Source organism: Arabidopsis thaliana, chromosome 5, assembly GCF_000001735.4.
Source record: "Arabidopsis thaliana chromosome 5, partial sequence".
Classification (NCBI taxonomy): Eukaryota; Viridiplantae; Streptophyta; class Magnoliopsida; order Brassicales; family Brassicaceae; genus Arabidopsis; species Arabidopsis thaliana.
The window spans coordinates 2,758,812-2,775,846 of NC_003076.8; the positions used below are offsets into that span (position 1 = coordinate 2,758,812).

Consider the following 17,035-nt stretch of genomic DNA (forward strand, 5'->3'; position numbering starts at 1 on the left):
ATCATACAACAACTTGTTGATTCAGTAGTTCTATCGATTAAGTAAAGAAATTGGAAAAGGGGGGAAAAAGGTGGGAGAGGTGGACAAAGAAGTTAGGGAAGATGTTGACGTCTTATCCATAAATATCCTCCAAAAATAATATCCAATCAGACCGGTCCCCATCACCCTCACAGGTCTTCCTTGCCTTCATTTATCTCTTTTCCTTTTTCTCTCTTTCTCCATTTCAATGCGAATATATATATCACTTCCATTTCATTTTATTCTTTAAGTTATTCCATTTAGAAATTTCTAGTTTATAGTTTTAAGATGATTTCTACTTTGTTTGATTTTACGAAATCAAGTTGGGACTAATCACATTTTGGTTATACATTATCCAAAAAAACTAATTTTGGACTATCATATCAAGTTGTATACAGAACAATGATATACCAATTTATATCCTAGAGATATTTTTCAGAAAATGCCAAAAAGAAACATTGATTTATAATTTATTTGCTATGTGAACTACTTATAAACCCAAAAAGGAGCATTCTTTATTTCAAACATGAAAAGGGTTTCTTTGGTTGTTCCCAAAATGTGCTTTCATACTCGAATAAACATAACAAGCAAACAATAAAGAAAGTAGAGTAATGCAAAAGAGCAAATCGCGCTCTTTCTGATACAACTTTAAGAGAGTTTTAACATTAACCATTCAAACAAATTACATTACCTTCTTCTCCTTCTGAAGTAGCTTTGCATCCCAAAACCGTTACTAGTTGTTCATTCAGATTTTATTTCCATGGAGAATAATAGCAAACTCCCTGCAAAAACATCAATTTTGTAAGACAGGGATAGAGCAGAAAGATAGTTACGGAAACTAACTGTTCATTACGGCTCAAGTTCTTGAAATGCCCAAAGAAATTAGATACAGAGCAGTCTACCTTGTCACAAATACATTCTAAAAGGCTGCGTAAACTCTAGACCTCAGCTTTTAAGTTTGCAACAGAAGATTAAAAGAGCAAGGACTGGAGATGCAAACCTCTGGTTAACAAGGTACTTAAGCAGCAGCCTGTAGCAACTCCCTTTCAGCGCGTTCCCTGATCCTTCTCTCGAGCTCTGGCCTAAAGTGTCTTATCAGACCTTGCACAGGCCATGCAGCTGCATCACCCAATGCACAGATTGTGTGTCCTTCGATCTGTTTGGTTACCTCCTGCAGCATATCAATCTCTTCCAGCTTTGCATTGCCAACTTTCATTCTCTCCATGATCATCCAAAGCCAACCTGTTCCCTCTCTGCAAGGAGTGCACTGCCCACAGCTTTCATGCTTGTAGAAGTAAGAGAGCCTTGCAATTGCATCCACAACATCGGTTGATTTATCCATCACAATGACTGCTGCAGTTCCTAACCCTGATTGGACAGCCTTGAGCGCATCGAAATCCATCAGCACATCCTCGCAAATGTTCTTAGGGATCAGAGGAACAGATGAACCACCAGGGATGATAGCAAGTAGATTGTCCCATCCACCCCTAACACCTCCACAATGCCTCTCAATCAGTTCCTTGAGAGGTATACTCATCTCCTCTTCCACCGTGCATGGCTTGTTTACATGGCCTGATATACAAAAGAGCTTTGTCCCAGCGTTATTCTTCCTACCGAAACTAGAAAACCACTCAGGTCCACGCCTTAAAATGGTAGGCGAAACAGCCACTGTTTCCACATTGGTAACAGTTGTGGGACAACCATATAAACCAGCATTAGCAGGGAACGGAGGCTTCAACCTAGGTTTTCCTTGCTTCCCTTCAAGGCTTTCAAGAAGCGCAGTCTCTTCACCACAAATGTACGCACCAGCACCAAAGTGGATATAAACTTCAAAATCATAACCAGAACCACATGCATTCTTCCCCAAGAGACCAGCTGCATACGCTTCTCTTCTAGCCTTCTCTAGATTCAAACGCTCATTCACATATTCACCCCTGATGTAAATATACGCAGCACTAGCTCTCATTCCAACACCAGCAATCAAACACCCTTCCAACAATTTGTGAGGGTCATGACGCATGATCTCCCTATCTTTACAAGTTCCAGGCTCACTCTCATCAGCATTGACAACCAAATAGGAGGGACGGCCATCAGAAACTTTAGGCATAAAGGACCACTTAAGACCAGAAGGGAAACCAGCACCACCACGTCCACGAAGTCCAGATTTCTTCATTTCATTGACAATCCAATCAGTACCCTTGAGCACCAAATCTTTGGTCCTATGCCAATCACCTCTCTTCATCGCGCCTTTGAGAAATGGGTCATGCAGACCATAGAGATTAGTAAAAATCCGATCTTCATCCTTGAGACCACCGAAATGAGTCTTTTCCGGAGGCGGAGGAGGTGGAGGAGGCTGTGGAGTGGTGGAAGTGGATGCAGCTTGAGTGCTGAATGATCTCAAAGCTGGAGTCAGTCTGTTACTTTCCTTCCAAATGGACACTGCCCTTTGCAAGCCAAGAATCCCCCTCACGGGTGCCTATCATCAAATCCATATAACAAAGACGGTAAATGGCAAATTAACTCAAAGTAACACATGATCTACTTTAAAAGCATACAAAAAATTGAAGCACGAAATCAGTAAAATTGATGATACAGGAGTTAAGTGTCGCGTATAAAATCGCTGTTTCAACATTAGGAAACCAAACAAAACCAACAAAAGCAGGTGAATAAACCCAATCGCTCTAAATCGATAAGCTCGACCAGATCAATCATAACCCGCTAGATCTATGTATAAGAAGATGCCGCATTTTGAAATTGTTCAGCTGAATTCAAGATAAATACACTCAAAGTCTTAATTTTGAAAACCCTAACAAATGCGATCGAGAAGAAAATCGTATAACCTAGAAATGAAAACGGAGATCATCAAAGTGAGTGCGCGAAAAGAGATTGCTTACCATGGAGACGAAAATTTCCGAGAAGTAGTCTTTCAGAGAGATACTGGTCTTTGTTCCTGAAGCGTGAAGGCCACAAGAATGGGAGCTTGAACAGACACGGAGACGAAGTTATAATCACTGCCCACCTGAGACCGACGAACTCGAGATAAGCTGTTTGGTTTAGATTACTCCGCGTCTTCTTGACGTTAAGCTTCTCTCTATTTTATGGGCCTCTCTTGGTCCAGGCCCAAATATTCTGGTCCGGTATGAAACTATCCTAAACTTCGATAAACGTAAAATATGTGGGTCGAATATGAAATAATTATAAAGTATTGGGAACAATTAGCATTTAGAAACATAAGAGGCGTCTTTTTATAATTTTCTCAGTTCCCGTAAGACGATCCAACTGCTACAGGCCGGCGATTAGCAAAGGCGGTGGTTCGATAGAGAGAGGAAGAGATTGAAGCGATTTTCACTCAGTTTTCATCAGATCGTCTCGGTGATTCTAGGGTTCATTGGTCTCGTTTTGTTCGGTGACTGCTTGAGTTTCACGTTTTTGGTGAGTTCCGTCTATCTATTATTATCTTAATATTTTGATGATTCAGGCTCATGGTTTGTGAAATTTGCTCTAATTTATTCCAGGAAATAATCAACATAAGCGAATTCTTGTGTTTGGCTTTAATTGAACCCTGAATTTAGATGATAACAATATTTCTGATGGTTGGTTCATTGTATTTAGGTTTCGATTTCTTATGGGAGATTCCTCGGTTTCGACAAGTTCATGGGCTGTCATTGAATCTGCTAATAGGTTTCAGGTATAACTCATTTCTGGATGCATCTCTTCTATTTTGTGCTGCATTTAACCTATTAACATTTTGTTTACTGTTCAGTGGTAGGAAACTTTTGGGTCTGTTTCTAGTTGTGAATTGAATAGACTACAAGAAGTAAGCAGAACTGAATGTGCATTCCTTTTGTTTTTATTGACAATTGTGAGTTAACATGTTCAGGTGTCGAGCGTTATGGGTGAGTCCTCTGGATCAAGCAGTTCATTGGCTGCTATAAATTCGTCCAACATTGGGTTTCAGCTCCTAAAGAAGCATGGCTGGAAGGAAGGCACTGGTCTTGGAATCGCTGAACAGGGTATATTGGTGCCTCTACAAGCAGAGCCAAAACATAACAAACGAGGAGTGGGAGCTAAACAACCAGCTAAGAGAAAAGTGGCTCAGCCTCAGGCTAAGGTCTTGTTTCTTAAAACCCTTACATGCGATAGCCTTTAAATCTGAAAATAGCTAATGATGAAGAAGTGTTCAGGCATTGATAAAGAGTCTCATCTGATTTTATTTTTTGAAAGTCTGCATCAGCGACACTTCATATCTCAATAGTGCTGGACTTGATTTTTGGCTTATCACGTTGCCATTAGCTTTTATGTTTCATTTGTTTTCAAGTTAGGCATCGAAACTTATCTTTTCTTTACTAAAATTTTCAGGATGAAGAAGTCTCAAAGCAGAGTAAGAAACTTTCGAAGAAAATGCGGAAGATGATGGAGCACGAAAAACATTTACAGGAAAAAGAATTTGAACGAGCCTTCTTTAGGGAGTTCTGGCCCGATAATGTATAACTAGGTTTTATTCTTTTACTTCTTATTGACCTGAATGTTCCAAAAGCTTCTGTATTTACTGCAAATTTAGAATAACTCTGTTCTATTGCCTTATCAATGAAGAAAAATAGTTATAGAATCATGCGCTCAACCTTATACCTTTAGAAAATGGGAAAAGAAAATGAAGTTAATGCAGACACTTCAAGTAAAGGTTTTTGTTAGCAAGTTTCTAAAGTGTATGTTCATGTGCCTTGCATTGGTACCCATGCATTTAGCATGACCAAATCACTTTATATTGTGAACTAAATTTGGGATAATAATCCGATTTAACATGGGAGTAACAAAAAATTCTAGCTTGTGTGGGTAATTAATCCATTTGTTATTATGTCTGCTGTCTGCTGAATTCACTTTTTCTTCTTGTTAAAAACCATTTGATGATCGTTTATAGTTAAAATAAATGGGCCGAGTAAAAAAGGCCCATTAATGACCCCTTCAAATAAATAGAAATTGTTATATCTTCTTCCTTCACCTTCCGTCGTAGTTCCCCGACAAGCTAACTACTGTTGAGCCCCGCCGCATCCGAAGCCGACTTTTCAAATCGTCGAGCTTCAACAATGACGTCTCTTCTCCTTCCTTCATCTCAATTTCTCCAGACTCGAACCCAAAACAATGGCCAACCATTCCTTCTCCCTCTAACACCACTGTTCGCACCACTACCTTCTCTCCGTCAGTTGAGACCGAAACACATCTCTATTTCCGCCGCAGCGCCGAAGAAAAAATCGGAGACTGTCACGGCGCCGACACCGGCAGCGAAGAAGAATTCGAGCGTGGAGGAGGAAACAGAAGAGGAAGTAGAGGAAGATATGCCGTGGATTCAAGAGAAGGCGTTAGACCTAGTCGAGTTCACTGGATCGGTGAGTCAGGCGATTCCTGGTCCTCGAGTTGGAAGTAGCAAATTGCCGTGGATGCTCGCCGTTCCGTTAGCTTACGCCGGCGTCACTTTCGTCACTGCTTTCGTCAAAACCGTTCAGAAGTTCTCTTCTCCTAAAGCTCAGCGCAAGAAACTGGTCTCTGATTCCACTCTCTCTTTTGTGATCCTTACTTAAAAAAAAAAAAACTAATTCAATTTTGGTTTTTTGAATCTCTTCAGGTGAATCAGAATGCTATGCTTTGCAGATCTATAGATGAGCTATTAAGGAAAGCTGGAACAGTGCATAGCTCTGAGCTTAAGGCACTTGAACAAAAGGTGAGAATATATATAACATGTCACTAATCTTTTGGTTTGATCTCTTAATCATTTCCAGTTCAGAATTTGACATGAGGATGCTGAATTTTGTTTTTCTACAATCCAGACAGAGTTTAACATGGAGGAGATATTGCGGAAATACATTCGTTATGCGTTGAATGAGAAACCGTTTAATCCCGACCTTGTTGCTGATCTCATTCATCTAAGAAAAGCTTCTGGTTTGAATGATTCTCAGATTCCTGAGATTTTAAATGAGATCTCTCGTCGTATTGTCAAGGAAAAAGGTAACCAAAACTTTGTTAAGGTTCTCTATTGTGGCAGTCTCTTCTTTATTGCTCTTGACATATTTGATTTTGGCAGGTCCGGTAGTGATGAAAATGCAAGGCTTTACCGAAAAAGGATTCAAGAGAAAACTCGCCGTGCAAGCGCTTTTTGGAAAGATTTACTATCTTTCTGAGGTAATCAATGTGGAAACATTACTTGTACTTGAGAGAATCTGCTTACTCTTTCAACATTTTCGTTGATCTAATCCTGAAGTCAAATATGCATACAATGTTTTCGATGTGTGATAGATTTTCTAACTCCATTCTCTCTTCAACAGCTTCCTGACTTCTGCTCAAAAGACAACTCCTTAATCGTCAAGGAAATATTCGGCGTTACAGAGTATGTTAACTTTATTCTTATGCTTTTACAATGTTCCTTTTACTTGACCATCTCTACAAAACATTTCAGTGAAGACGCAGAGAAGCTGCGGATACACGCTCTTGCTGAAGCTGGAGACATAGAGGCACTTGAGAAAATGGTGGAATTTGAGAAAACTGCGGAGTCTTCTTCGGATAAAGAAGAAGATTCAAATGAAGAAGATGACTCTAACACCACTTCCTAAGATGTTTGTTCAACGACCAACTTTCAACAGTAGATTCTTTCCAAAGGGGGTTTTCTTCTTCTGTTCTTTGACTTATACCCCAAGTTGTGTTGTTTACAGCAGAAGACGTCTGATTCCAACAGAAATTGTCTTTTGCAAAAAACCATGACACAGCTCGTAATACAAATTAACTGCATCTATAGTGCAGCACAGCAATACAAGTTGGGGCTTATATTCATAGAAATAATATTGTCTTTGCTAAATCTAAACTCATACAGATATAAAGGGAAAAATAAAAGACTCGAGATACTTTAGCTTATATTTATTATAAGGTTTTCTACAACCACAAGAGGTTACACTTACATTAAGCCAAAGTACTAAAACTCTTCTGTGTCTGAAAATGGATTCCGGAAGGTTTTGGTGCTAGCCTAATAATCCTAGGGAAAATCTTGTAATCCTCGATGTTGAAATCGATGAGCCTTTGCTGGTACAGCCCGAAAGGTGAGCCTGATAACCTGAGGCTAAAGATTTCTGTGTTGACTTTCCAGTTTCCCATCAATAAACTTTTGGTCAAACTGCCTCCTTAAGATTGAATGTTCTGACAATTTCCCTGGCGTGGTCATGTTCATGGAGCTCGACTAGTATTCTCTTTAATCTGCGGGCGAGACCAGTGGTTTCCGCATCGTCCAGTCCTGAGCCAAGCCTTTTCTCGAGAATTCTTCTAAGTGTCAGAGTACAATCCACAAGAGGTTGCAGCGGACGACTGCAAAGTCAAATAAAATATTTTAGTATGTATCAAGGCAAAGGTTCAACATAACGTCCAAATATGAGATGCAGATATCATGTGAACCAAATGAAGATAAACAATGAAATTGATTGGTCTAAGACGAATGAGATTCCCAAAAAAAAAACATAAAGACCATAGCCTGACCAATACTCCTAATCTTGAAAGAATTGCCCAGATTTTGCAAGATAAAATTATGTAATTTAAACATCTTAGTCCCGATTCGACAGCTTTACTTTACTTGCTTTCGTGCACTTGGAAAATAAGCTTTTAACTTTTCATGCAGATGGACTGTAAATTGTAAAGGTAAACAATATGCAACATCACAAGATGCAACTACAATGCTTCGTTACAATGAACCATGAGAAACCTTCATGTGTGAGAAAGTAAAATTTCAGATTTGATTGTTAAATCATTTACCTGTGGGTTCGTGTGACGCTTGGTCCTGTCCACACTCCAGACAAAGAAGCAACGATTCTTTCAGTTCTTGTCACAGCATCATGGATATTTGATGCAATGCTTCTGACATGGGGTAGAACTTTTCCAAACAAAAGGTCACTAAGAGCCAAGTTCTCCAACACTGGAAGCGCCAGGATGTCTTTCCACATACATATATTTCTCATAAGACGGACTGATGTCCCAAACCTATATGCGGCAACTTGTGGAGTATTAGGTACAGCCTTCAATACCAGAGGATCCCATGTCGGAACCTGGAGAATAAAGAACAAATCAGAGGATATCATTAGTCCAGAGTCTCATAGCAGACTCATTAGGAAATTAGTAGGAGATGTAACGAATTCAAATTCATACACTAATAGCTGCAATGGCTTCAACAAGGCGAGCACGAATAGCAGCAAATAGTTCTGCTAAGGCCTCACTCGAAGCAGAAACATAATTTGTCACCAAGCTTGTAGCAGCAACAGCATTTCTTGTCTCCCGGGTGCTAAGTATATCCCAGCAACGAACTATCTGATGGTGCAAAATTGGAATTGCAACCTTTTCTACTAGCTCAGGGACAAGGTTGGCATCAGTATCATCTGGTGCAAAATCATCCCCATCTTCTGGCTTCCCGTAATCAAAAAGCAACCCATGCCTGGAGCCACGAATTACAAGTTAGATCACTTCCAAAAATGCAAAAAAATCTAAACAAATTTTTTAGCTAACCCTCTTAAGAGACTAATGCCTACTAGATAGTATATGTGAACTGTGTTTGACAATGTATGTTTGTATAATTAGGAAAGTTAGAAACTGCGAGTAACTCACCATTTCATGTCAAAGAAATCCACATCTTGATGAAGAGGATCCCATTTCAAAAGCTCCAGTCTTACATAAGGTGAAAAGATGGAAGGAACGGTCAAAGACATGTAAGCATCACGATAAGTTGATGAATAGTCTCGCTTCCACCTCTCAAATCTCGCCTTCACCTTTGAAAGCTGGGAGTACTCCTCAGATGCATCACTAAAGACCTTATCAGCACACTGAAGTAAGCTATCTCTTGTCTCCTTATAAGCTGAAGTCTCAGTGTCACTCTCATCAGTGCTTGATTCTCCTTCTATTTTCAGAGAAGGTCCATCAACCTCCATAGCTGATGCACGCTTATTTTCAAATCGAGCTCGCCTTTTCTGCCGGGCTGCAGCCCTCTGTTCCACTTCCCTGCGCTTCTGCAGATTTTCGTCTCTGCCAAATTCATCAAGCTTAACTGGTTGATTCATCTGCTGCCTTATAGAAGTAGAGGCAGCCAACGCAGCACCTGTGGCAGCAGCAATCACTGAACTACTGCTTCCATGTTTGTTTAGAACTGTCATTGCTGCTTTCACTGCGGCCCCCAACTCTATCATTTCATCATTGTTATCTGCAATTCTCCTTTCTAGAATAGATAAAGCATGTTTTTCGTTAAGTTCCTTCATTTGATCTTCAATTTCTTCAATTAATGAACCCTTATTCTGCAAAACAAAATTCACAACAGTAATTAGGAGTTTTATTCTTAGAATTACGTTGGCTTCCAACTGTGCTTACGAATATGGCAATCCAAAAGCAGTATAGATAAAAATTATGGTAGGGTTCACAACTGGTCGTTCGTTTTCATAGTTGGACAACACTTGAAAGAATGACCAGCTAGAAGTTCCATTCTATGAAGGTATACGTTATGCATAAAGAATCCATACAGCTCTATATGGGACAAATATTTTGTTTTATGTCAAGTAAAACTAGTGTAAAACCAGTTTTAGTTTCAATATTACAAAAATCGTTTGCTTTCATAAAGATGAAATCCAACTCCAACATATGCCATGAGAACCTAGATTTGCCTTAAAATATGGGTTGAGCTCATCTTTTCTTTGTTTTCTTAGAGATTAAGATTTAAAAAAACAAAAACAAATGCAACATAACACTAAATCTAATCTATTCCATTTTCCCTTGGATTCATGATCCTATGCAGGCAACTGAGATTTACTAAGAAAGCATTAACTATTGGTACCAAAAATAGAATAAAAGTCGAGCCTGCAACATAAGCAACATGTATACCAGTACAAACACAACATTAAATTAAGCATACCTGCATGAAGTCACAGATAACAGAAATGAAGTCTCTGAGTTTTTGCATGAACACATACTTATCTCCAGCTGCAGATAGCGAACTTTCAAGAGCTGTGATACTCATCAACGACGCAGTCAGATTCTCATCTGTCTTGGTAAGGGAGGATAACGTTTTTGCATGAGATTCCTGGCAAATAGTTCAAAATAAATTCAGTTCGTAAGATATATAATTCTAAGATATATAAGTCATAAGGAAAATCAGTCAAATGGCAAAGAGAACTAGGAAAACATCTATGGTGAATTAAGTTTTAAAAATCCACCTCAACTAATAATCAACTAGAATATTATTAACAGCATACAAATACGGAGAATACTAATAAAACCCTACGAGAAGGTAGCAGATTCATAGATATGAAGAAGCCAAGTTCATAGAGCAATACCTTAAGCTTCTTAACATTGTCTTTCAATGCCTTCTTGGCAAGCTCGGCTTGTTGTGACATTGGTAATGTATCAACACTAGTAGCTGGGCCAATGGTAGGAGCGACAGAAACATTCGGCATTGGTGTCCCGGCATGATAAGCATACATCTGCGGTTGCTGTTGTGGCAGTGTCTGCTGTTTAGAATGCAAAGGCACGCCAATCCCATTACTAGTTACAGTCCTATGCGACCCTTCGTCCATTCTTTTACCAATACCCTTCTTAAATTGCTCCTCCTCCCACAACTTATCTTCTTCATCCTCATCCTCATAAATACTACTTGTCGTGGTTTCTTTAGCAGTAGGATTTTCATCACCGAAATCAAACACACCTTTCTTATCATCTTTCTGAGGTCTCGGACCGACGAAAATTCCCTGAAAATCCGCATCCTCGTCGCTGACTCCTTCAACAGCAGAATGATTTACGATACCACCATCTAGTGATATGTAATCAGGCGCCGGTGCTGAACGTGACTGCCTCATCCTCTCTTTCTTGGCTCTAATAATCGCTGCCTGATCAGCAAACGCATCTTCATGCTGCTCTTCTTCCCCTTCCTCATCGAAGTCCAAATCCGAAACCTGTTTAACTACATCCTTCAGACTCTGCTGCTCATGATCCTGCGGAGGTTTGATTAAACCCTTAAGCACTACCTTCGGCTCGGCATTGGCACTAGAGCGAGAATAAGGAAGCGTCCGTGTGTTCTTCTGGAGCTCGAGCAGCGCCTCTTTCGAATAAGAGCCGGCCTGAGGAAGCACGTTAGAAGAAGCGGGACGACGTTCCTTGGTTGAAGAGTGTCTGTGAGAAGATCCCGAAACGCCGAGACGGGAAGAGGATTTGACACGGTCTCTGCCGTTCTTAGGCTTTATCGTCACACGGGGAGCTCCATCTTCTTCCTCCTCCTCGTCGTCGGCGAAACTTAGGAGTTTCTTCTTCGGGGCCGAGGCTGAGAGTGTTTTAGGTTTCGAGGAGGAAAGAGTCGAAGTCGGTTTTGACGAGGGGGTAGCAACTTTACCGTCAATTTCATCGCCGCCGTCGTCCCCTCGCCGCCGGAAATTCTTAGGACGGTTACTTCCCATTCTCTCTCTCTCTCTCTCTCTCTCTCTCTCGAATTAGGGATTTTACAGTTAGGGATCCAAACTTTGAATTAGAGAATTGCAATTGAACTAATCCTTTGCTTTGCTTTTATGATCCTCTTGTATGTCATAGAAAGAAAAAAAGGGACAAATTTAAGAAGGAAAAATATATAAATTTCACAATTGTTTTCTTTTTTAATTTTAAATAAAATAGGAATTTTTTTTCTTGTTCAACTTCAAATTCGTTTGAGGAAATATTTTTACTGATCGGTAAATTACTTGAATAATCGCATTAATGTGTGTTACCGATCGAAACCATTGTTTCAAATGCAACTTGCTACCATAAAGCACAAACAAACAACTAAATCGAAATCTGCATAATGCAGGTTATTGATGGAAAAAAGGACACTTCAAATTTAAGTAGACATGCAATCAGTTAAGTAGGCCAACTATAACAAATCAACGAATTTAGACATGAACATTGAATTGAAGGTTAAAACGCCAATATTAGAACTAGTGAGTAGGACCAGTGAGCAATACAAGTCTGAGATAAACAAAGGTAAGTGCAATTGCAAATGCTACCATTCAAACTTTATGTACAATGTAACATCAATAGAAGAATTATGTTGCAAATTGCATTTTCTTTTTCCTTTTTGTTCCTTCCACTTATGGGTTCAGAATTTGAAAAAAAAAAACAGCTTTTACCTTCTTTCGTTTGCTTTCCATACCAAAGGAAGCAAACAAAAAGAGGCTGATGAAGAAAGAAGAAACAACATAACTGTTAAATAGTTTTAAGAAGGTCATTCCTTTTTTTTTTATCATAATCAATTCCCATTGCATCGGTGAATCACACCATTACTGCTACTTCCTTGCACTAGCTTCTTCTTCTGGTTTTGTTGGTTAATCCGGTCAAGTCCCCATATCCTTATTGTTCCATCATCGCTTGCTGAAGCCAACATGTGTAGATTCGTCGGGCTCCAGCTCACGCAGTTAACTGCTCCTGCATGGCCTGGTAGCTCAACTATTAACTTCCCTGTAGATCTGTGCCATATATATACCTGCACATAACAGAATTGTGGACCAATGTCACCAAAAGCCGCAGAGGGATCAACTAAATAACAAAGCAACTTTTCTTCGATACTGAAAAACAGAGTGGATATTTGGTTTATGCTCTGTCTAAACTGATTACATTTTGTCTAGACTGTAAATCCTAAAACTGCATAGATTAAACGAAGAAAGAAACAAACAAATTCCTTGTTCTGCAAAGATTCTGAGACCAGAGACCCGAATTTCATCATTTATTAATTATCATGTTCTGTCTAAATTGATAAAATGTAGAATGAAGCAGCCACTACCCAATTCACAGAATAATTCAGAGAACAGACTGGATTATCACCATTTGATTTAGCTATTTCCTTTCATGTGCTATTGTGATGATACTATGCGAATAAAAGAGTGGATTTTACCTGAGAGTCCTCGCTTCCGCTAGCGATGAAAGCTTGTTTATACCCACCAAAGCATGATCTGATGATGAATCGTGAACGCTTGTGGCCTTTGTATCTCGACACAATCTTGGGGTCACCTTCAATATTCCAGAGACGGATTTCCTGGTTGAGGAGGTTTACCAGGATATATTTGTTGTCATTCGAAAGCGAGAACGAGGTAATCATGTCTTCCTCTTCTATTAATCTCTCAACTGTAGCTTCTCTATCAAATAGTGATATCACGGAATCTTTGCATACACTTACGAGCCACTTTCCATCATCCGTCATTGCTATATCTGATACCTTTTGAGTCCTCTGACCTTTCCAGCATTCCTTCTCTCTACCATCTAAATCCCACATGCAGATGCTTCGGTCTGTCATCCCGGCGATTATCCCCTGCCCATCAGGATACCATCCGCAAGAAATGGGACTGATACCGCCTTTTTCATACATGTGAACACAGTCTCCTGAATCAACATCCCAGCGTCTGATAACCTCTTCTGCTCCACATGTAAGAACTTGACGATCATCAGGACTCCATAAGATGGCAATCACGGGTTTGTGGTGGCCAACAAGTGTATGCTTCAATGAAATGTGCCCATCTGCGCTGATCTGAAAAGTACATTCTAAGTGAATCAGCAAACAGGTTGCCTCAATTGGAATAGGTAACAAATCAAAACTTGAACAGGTTACCAAAACTCAATTCAGGCAAGCCTTAATTGGTCAGTCAGAATTACCTCCCATATAATTGCGGTTTGATCCTTGGAAGATGAAGCCAAATATTTGCCATTATGTGAAAATTGCAAGAACCAAACTTCATCGGTATGTGACTCCAAGATCTGAACCATTCACGTAGAGAGAACTTAACGAATGTGATTTAAGTCAGTAAGCACACATGCACTGCAAGTCTGACTAAACTACAACCAGAAAAAGATGCCACACAAGTAATTAGTTAATCAGAGGAACATGGGTACAGGTGACAGCAAAAAGAAAAGAATGTACTACATAGCCAATGATGGAAAAGGAATAACCGAAAAAGAAAATAGGCATCAGATTGAGACAATTATCATCTTCTATATCTTTCTCAATGACCTGTCAAGGAAGTGGAAACGTTTGCAGAACATTGTACTGTAAACATCTCAGCTAAAGATATGTAAATCTCTTATAGTACCGACAAACTCATGAATCAGATCACCAAGAAACGATACAACAACAAGAAGGAAACGGAAGTAACATTCACAGCAGAGTGTTTAGTCTAACCTGAGCAGTCTGAGAAGGAATTTGGTGCTTCCCGCATTGATGATCAGAATACAAAGACAAATCACTATCCAAAGTATTATGGAAAACACAAGAATCCCGCTGAATATGAAGTGAATTCTCAACTAAACACTCCAACCTCTTTTCTGGGATTATAACAGAAGCAGGAAGCAAGGTTTGCAGTTCCTCCAAAACCTTAGACCTTGAATTCACACTTTCTTTACCTGGAGTCGAAGTGGTATGTGATATAAAGCTTGAAGGTGATATAAGGGAGGAAGCGAGCTCATGAACACGCTTTGTATTAATACGAAGAGGCGCCATCTCATTCCTTAAGGTGCGTAGCGCATCAGCTATCTTTTCAACTTTGAGAAACTCCAAGAACTTTTGCTCTAGGAGCAAGAAAGACGCAGCCTTGACAGCCTTCTCATCAGGGAAACCGATTCTGTGCAATGTTTTAACACTTTGATCCCATTTGCCGTCCTTAACCTGCTGCAGAAACAGCTTAATGGTGGAATTGTGCAGAGAGATACCGGATTCTTCCTCCAACATAGCCCCGGTTTTATCATATCCAAGAGAATAAAGAGCCCTAGTGATAATCCTAACGAATTCAGATTTTCTAATGACCCCTTTGGAGCCGATAGTTTCGTCATCCCCTTGGGAGGGCAGAGGCCTTGCCATCAGGTCTCCCAAAGAGTTGCTGTTCACACTACTACCTCTAACAGACGAGTTCGCGGAGAAGCCGTTCGGTTCGTCAGCAAGCCTCTTAGCACGTTTCAAAGGAGGTTCAGTATCCTCCACAACTCCCATGAAATTCCTAGTTCAGCCCATATAAATCTTCTGTAAACGAGAAAAAGCATTAAGTGACTGCACATTAGATCCATACAAAAAACTGAAAAATTCAAAATTCACTTCATTTGAATGCCAAAAACATGAACTTTAGCCTTGAAATAAAGAATGGATTAACAAATTCCCATGTAGATCTAGTAGCAGGAGATAGTGACTATAGTAAGGAGATTAGCATTCAAACATCAAAAACAATTAGACAAGTGAATCAAACCCAATTGATCAAAACGACAAGTTAAATGCAATCGAAACAATCACCTCTGAATTGTTACACCGACGAAGCAAAAAAACAAAACAGTGAATCGAGATACGCACAATCATTTCAATCAAATTAGTCAGTAGCAAAACTACTCAATAAACACACAAAATTGACACAGTGCACCTACAAGAAGGATCCCCAAATAAGATTAGCAGTAACAAAAAAAACAAATCGTCAAAATCATCATCAAACTTAAATAGAAGAAGGATCACTTGGGGATGAAGATCAATTAACACGATCTAAGAAGGACAAAATCAAAAGGGAGAAAAATCCAATCTTACCAAATAAGAAGCAAAACCCAGATAAGGTTTGGCGATGGCAGAAGAAAGAGAAAGAGATAGTGATTAAGGAACAGCCCGGAAACAAAGGAGGGAAGGAAGACCGCTATAGAGATTTAGGAAGCGGTGAGGAGATGATAGAAAGAGAGAGAGAGAGCAAGTTCTGGAAAAGAGAAGCGTTAAAGAAGATGAAAAGGAGAGAGAGACTCAATAAGAAAGGCAAAACAAATATTATAAAAGAAGGCAATAGAAGAAGCAAAGGGCAGAGGCGTGGCTGATCACAGGCTACTCTCGATCTAATATATAGTCCCAACAAAATCTTATGCATTTTCCTTTACATTTACTCTATTTTCTTTTATCTTCACATTAATATTTCTGATACTTACTTAAAATACGTTAAAACGGTGTCGAATCAGCAGATCAAACGGAACAAGCGGAATAAATATAAGTTTTCGTTTATAGAAAACTAGTTTTGAAATGATTGTAGATAAACAAAACAGAAAAAAGTTAATTTCAATGATATCGGTAATGCTATTCTTCGAGGATTATTTGGTTGTGTTCAACAAGTAATTTAATCATATATATAGGCGGACTAGAGAAAGGAATGCTTTGAAAACAAATATTTGGTGCGGAAGGTATGTGATTTGGCAGAATTGTCTTGTGTTTTTAGATTGTGTTCAAATCTTATGTAACATAGGCCGCCTTTATACATCAATACGATGCCAAAGAAATGTCAAAGCAAATAATATATAGAAATCCAACTAAAAGCTTGGAAGAAACAAATATTAAGGGTTTCTTTTTAAAACCTTTATGCATTGTATTTGGTAGGTGAACTTTGAATGACAAAATATGTGACATGGTAAAAGATTTTTGATGGCGATACACGTTTGACGTTTACCTTAGTCCTTAAGCTGCATGTATTGGTTTAGGCTTTAGACGTTTAGTCTCGTGTTATCATACATATGTTATAATCCGATGCGTGGTGCAAAATCCGCATTAATTGACCGGAAATAGGAGAAAATGAGCTAGTAGGAAAAAAAAATGTTATCATCAGAAGTTTGTATATGAAAACCCGGAAAGAAAAAAGCTTCTCCAAAGACTGGTCCGCCACGTATGACGTATCGTTTGTGATTCCGTTGGTAGAATCGTAATGCAAAATTATCCAAACACGACAAAGACGATACACACGAATTTGCTTGAACAATAATAAACAAGGTTCTTTGAAGAAAAGAAAGTAATAAACTATGCACGGCACTAGGAGTAGAAATGATTGAAACCCTTTAACAAATTGAACTCATCTTGTTGCCGAAGTTATACAGATAACGTATGGAATATGAATGGGTTTGCGATTATTAGTTTATTGGACTTTCAGGCCCTTTTTAGAGAAAATTAGTTTCCTCCTCCCGAAATAGTCCTGCATTATGGACCACATTATGGGCCCATATT

The 17,035-nt window shown here is 39.2% G+C and overlaps 5 protein-coding genes and 1 long non-coding RNA gene across 11 annotated transcripts; 3 read left to right on the forward strand and 3 right to left on the reverse strand.

The window, feature by feature from the left end:
* Window positions 1-505: 505 nt before the first annotated feature.
* Window positions 506-3,208, reverse strand: CI51 (51 kDa subunit of complex I). The gene is made up of 3 exons (NM_120938.4): window positions 2,913-3,208; window positions 1,019-2,494; window positions 506-800 (listed from the first exon to the last, which is right to left on the reverse strand). The coding sequence occupies exons 1-2, from the start codon at window positions 2,913-2,915 to the stop codon at window positions 1,037-1,039; spliced, it is 1,461 nt and encodes a 486-aa protein (NP_196470.1). The 5' UTR covers window positions 2,916-3,208; the 3' UTR covers window positions 506-800; window positions 1,019-1,036.
* A 9-nt stretch (window positions 3,209-3,217) lies between these two features.
* Window positions 3,218-4,642, forward strand: AT5G08535 (D111/G-patch domain-containing protein). 4 transcript variants are annotated; one of them, NM_180463.1, is made up of 5 exons: window positions 3,218-3,450; window positions 3,631-3,706; window positions 3,782-3,783; window positions 3,899-4,129; window positions 4,378-4,621. In NM_180463.1, the coding sequence occupies exons 4-5, from the start codon at window positions 3,911-3,913 to the stop codon at window positions 4,507-4,509; spliced, it is 351 nt and encodes a 116-aa protein (NP_850794.1). In that variant the 5' UTR covers window positions 3,218-3,450; window positions 3,631-3,706; window positions 3,782-3,783; window positions 3,899-3,910; the 3' UTR covers window positions 4,510-4,621. The 4 variants fall into 4 exon arrangements, with proteins under 4 accessions (NP_850794.1, NP_568199.1, NP_001330977.1 ...); NM_120939.3 differs by lacking the exon at window positions 3,782-3,783 and having other exon boundaries at window positions 4,378-4,642; NM_001343017.1 differs by having other exon boundaries at window positions 3,782-4,129; window positions 4,378-4,625.
* Window positions 4,643-5,011: 369 nt separating this feature from the next.
* Window positions 5,012-6,923, forward strand: AT5G08540 (ribosomal RNA small subunit methyltransferase J). Its single transcript, NM_120940.3, has 6 exons — window positions 5,012-5,555; window positions 5,639-5,734; window positions 5,841-6,018; window positions 6,095-6,192; window positions 6,336-6,397; window positions 6,467-6,923. Exons 1-6 carry the CDS (start codon window positions 5,103-5,105, stop codon window positions 6,618-6,620), a joined length of 1,041 nt encoding a protein of 346 aa, NP_568200.1. The 5' UTR covers window positions 5,012-5,102; the 3' UTR covers window positions 6,621-6,923.
* ILP1 (GC-rich sequence DNA-binding factor-like protein) lies at window positions 6,831-11,471 on the reverse strand (the record flags this gene model as incomplete). The annotated part of the gene is made up of 6 exons (NM_120941.2): window positions 6,831-7,362; window positions 7,804-8,093; window positions 8,194-8,476; window positions 8,647-9,326; window positions 9,938-10,105; window positions 10,359-11,471. The coding sequence occupies 6 exons, from the start codon at window positions 11,469-11,471 to the stop codon at window positions 7,170-7,172; spliced, it is 2,727 nt and encodes a 908-aa protein (NP_196472.1). The 3' UTR covers window positions 6,831-7,169.
* Window positions 7,105-7,350, forward strand: AT5G01555. Its single transcript, NR_142517.1, has one exon. It is a non-coding gene; the product is annotated as an other RNA (long non-coding RNA).
* A 499-nt stretch (window positions 11,472-11,970) lies between the features above and the next one.
* On the reverse strand, window positions 11,971-15,903 carry AT5G08560 (transducin family protein / WD-40 repeat family protein). 3 transcript variants are annotated; one of them, NM_120942.3, is made up of 5 exons: window positions 15,593-15,903; window positions 14,213-15,046; window positions 13,690-13,791; window positions 12,935-13,564; window positions 11,971-12,526 (listed from the first exon to the last, which is right to left on the reverse strand). In NM_120942.3, the coding sequence occupies exons 2-5, from the start codon at window positions 15,014-15,016 to the stop codon at window positions 12,293-12,295; spliced, it is 1,770 nt and encodes a 589-aa protein (NP_196473.1). In that variant the 5' UTR covers window positions 15,017-15,046; window positions 15,593-15,903; the 3' UTR covers window positions 11,971-12,292. The 3 variants fall into 3 exon arrangements, with proteins under 3 accessions (NP_196473.1, NP_001078546.1, NP_001318513.1); NM_001085077.1 differs by having other exon boundaries at window positions 12,065-12,526; window positions 14,213-15,043; window positions 15,593-15,793; NM_001343018.1 differs by having other exon boundaries at window positions 12,065-12,526; window positions 14,213-15,434; window positions 15,593-15,793.
* Between the last annotated feature and the right edge of the window lie 1,132 nt (window positions 15,904-17,035).

Bases quoted from the DNA above. Each gene is read 5' to 3' on its own strand.
- AT5G08535 (NM_120939.3), top strand. From the start codon at position 3,644: ATGGGAGATTCCTCGGTTTCGACAAGTTCATGGGCTGTCATTGAATCT. The intron at 3,707-3,898 runs GTATAACTCATT...TAACATGTTCAG, and splicing joins AATCTGCTAATAGGTTTCAG to GTGTCGAGCGTTATGGGTGA. The intron at 4,130-4,377 runs GTCTTGTTTCTT...TAAAATTTTCAG, and splicing joins TGGCTCAGCCTCAGGCTAAG to GATGAAGAAGTCTCAAAGCA.
- AT5G08540 (NM_120940.3), top strand. From the start codon at position 5,103: ATGACGTCTCTTCTCCTTCCTTCATCTCAATTTCTCCAGACTCGAACC. The intron at 5,556-5,638 runs GTCTCTGATTCC...GAATCTCTTCAG, and splicing joins AAGCTCAGCGCAAGAAACTG to GTGAATCAGAATGCTATGCT. The intron at 5,735-5,840 runs GTGAGAATATAT...TCTACAATCCAG, and splicing joins TTAAGGCACTTGAACAAAAG to ACAGAGTTTAACATGGAGGA.
- AT5G08560 (NM_120942.3), bottom strand. From the start codon at position 15,016: ATGGGAGTTGTGGAGGATACTGAACCTCCTTTGAAACGTGCTAAGAGG. The intron at 13,565-13,689 runs GTAATTCTGACT...TGTACTTTTCAG, and splicing joins AAACCGCAATTATATGGGAG to ATCAGCGCAGATGGGCACAT. The intron at 12,527-12,934 runs GTAAAATCCACT...TGTTATGTGCAG, and splicing joins GCGGAAGCGAGGACTCTCAG to GTATATATATGGCACAGATC.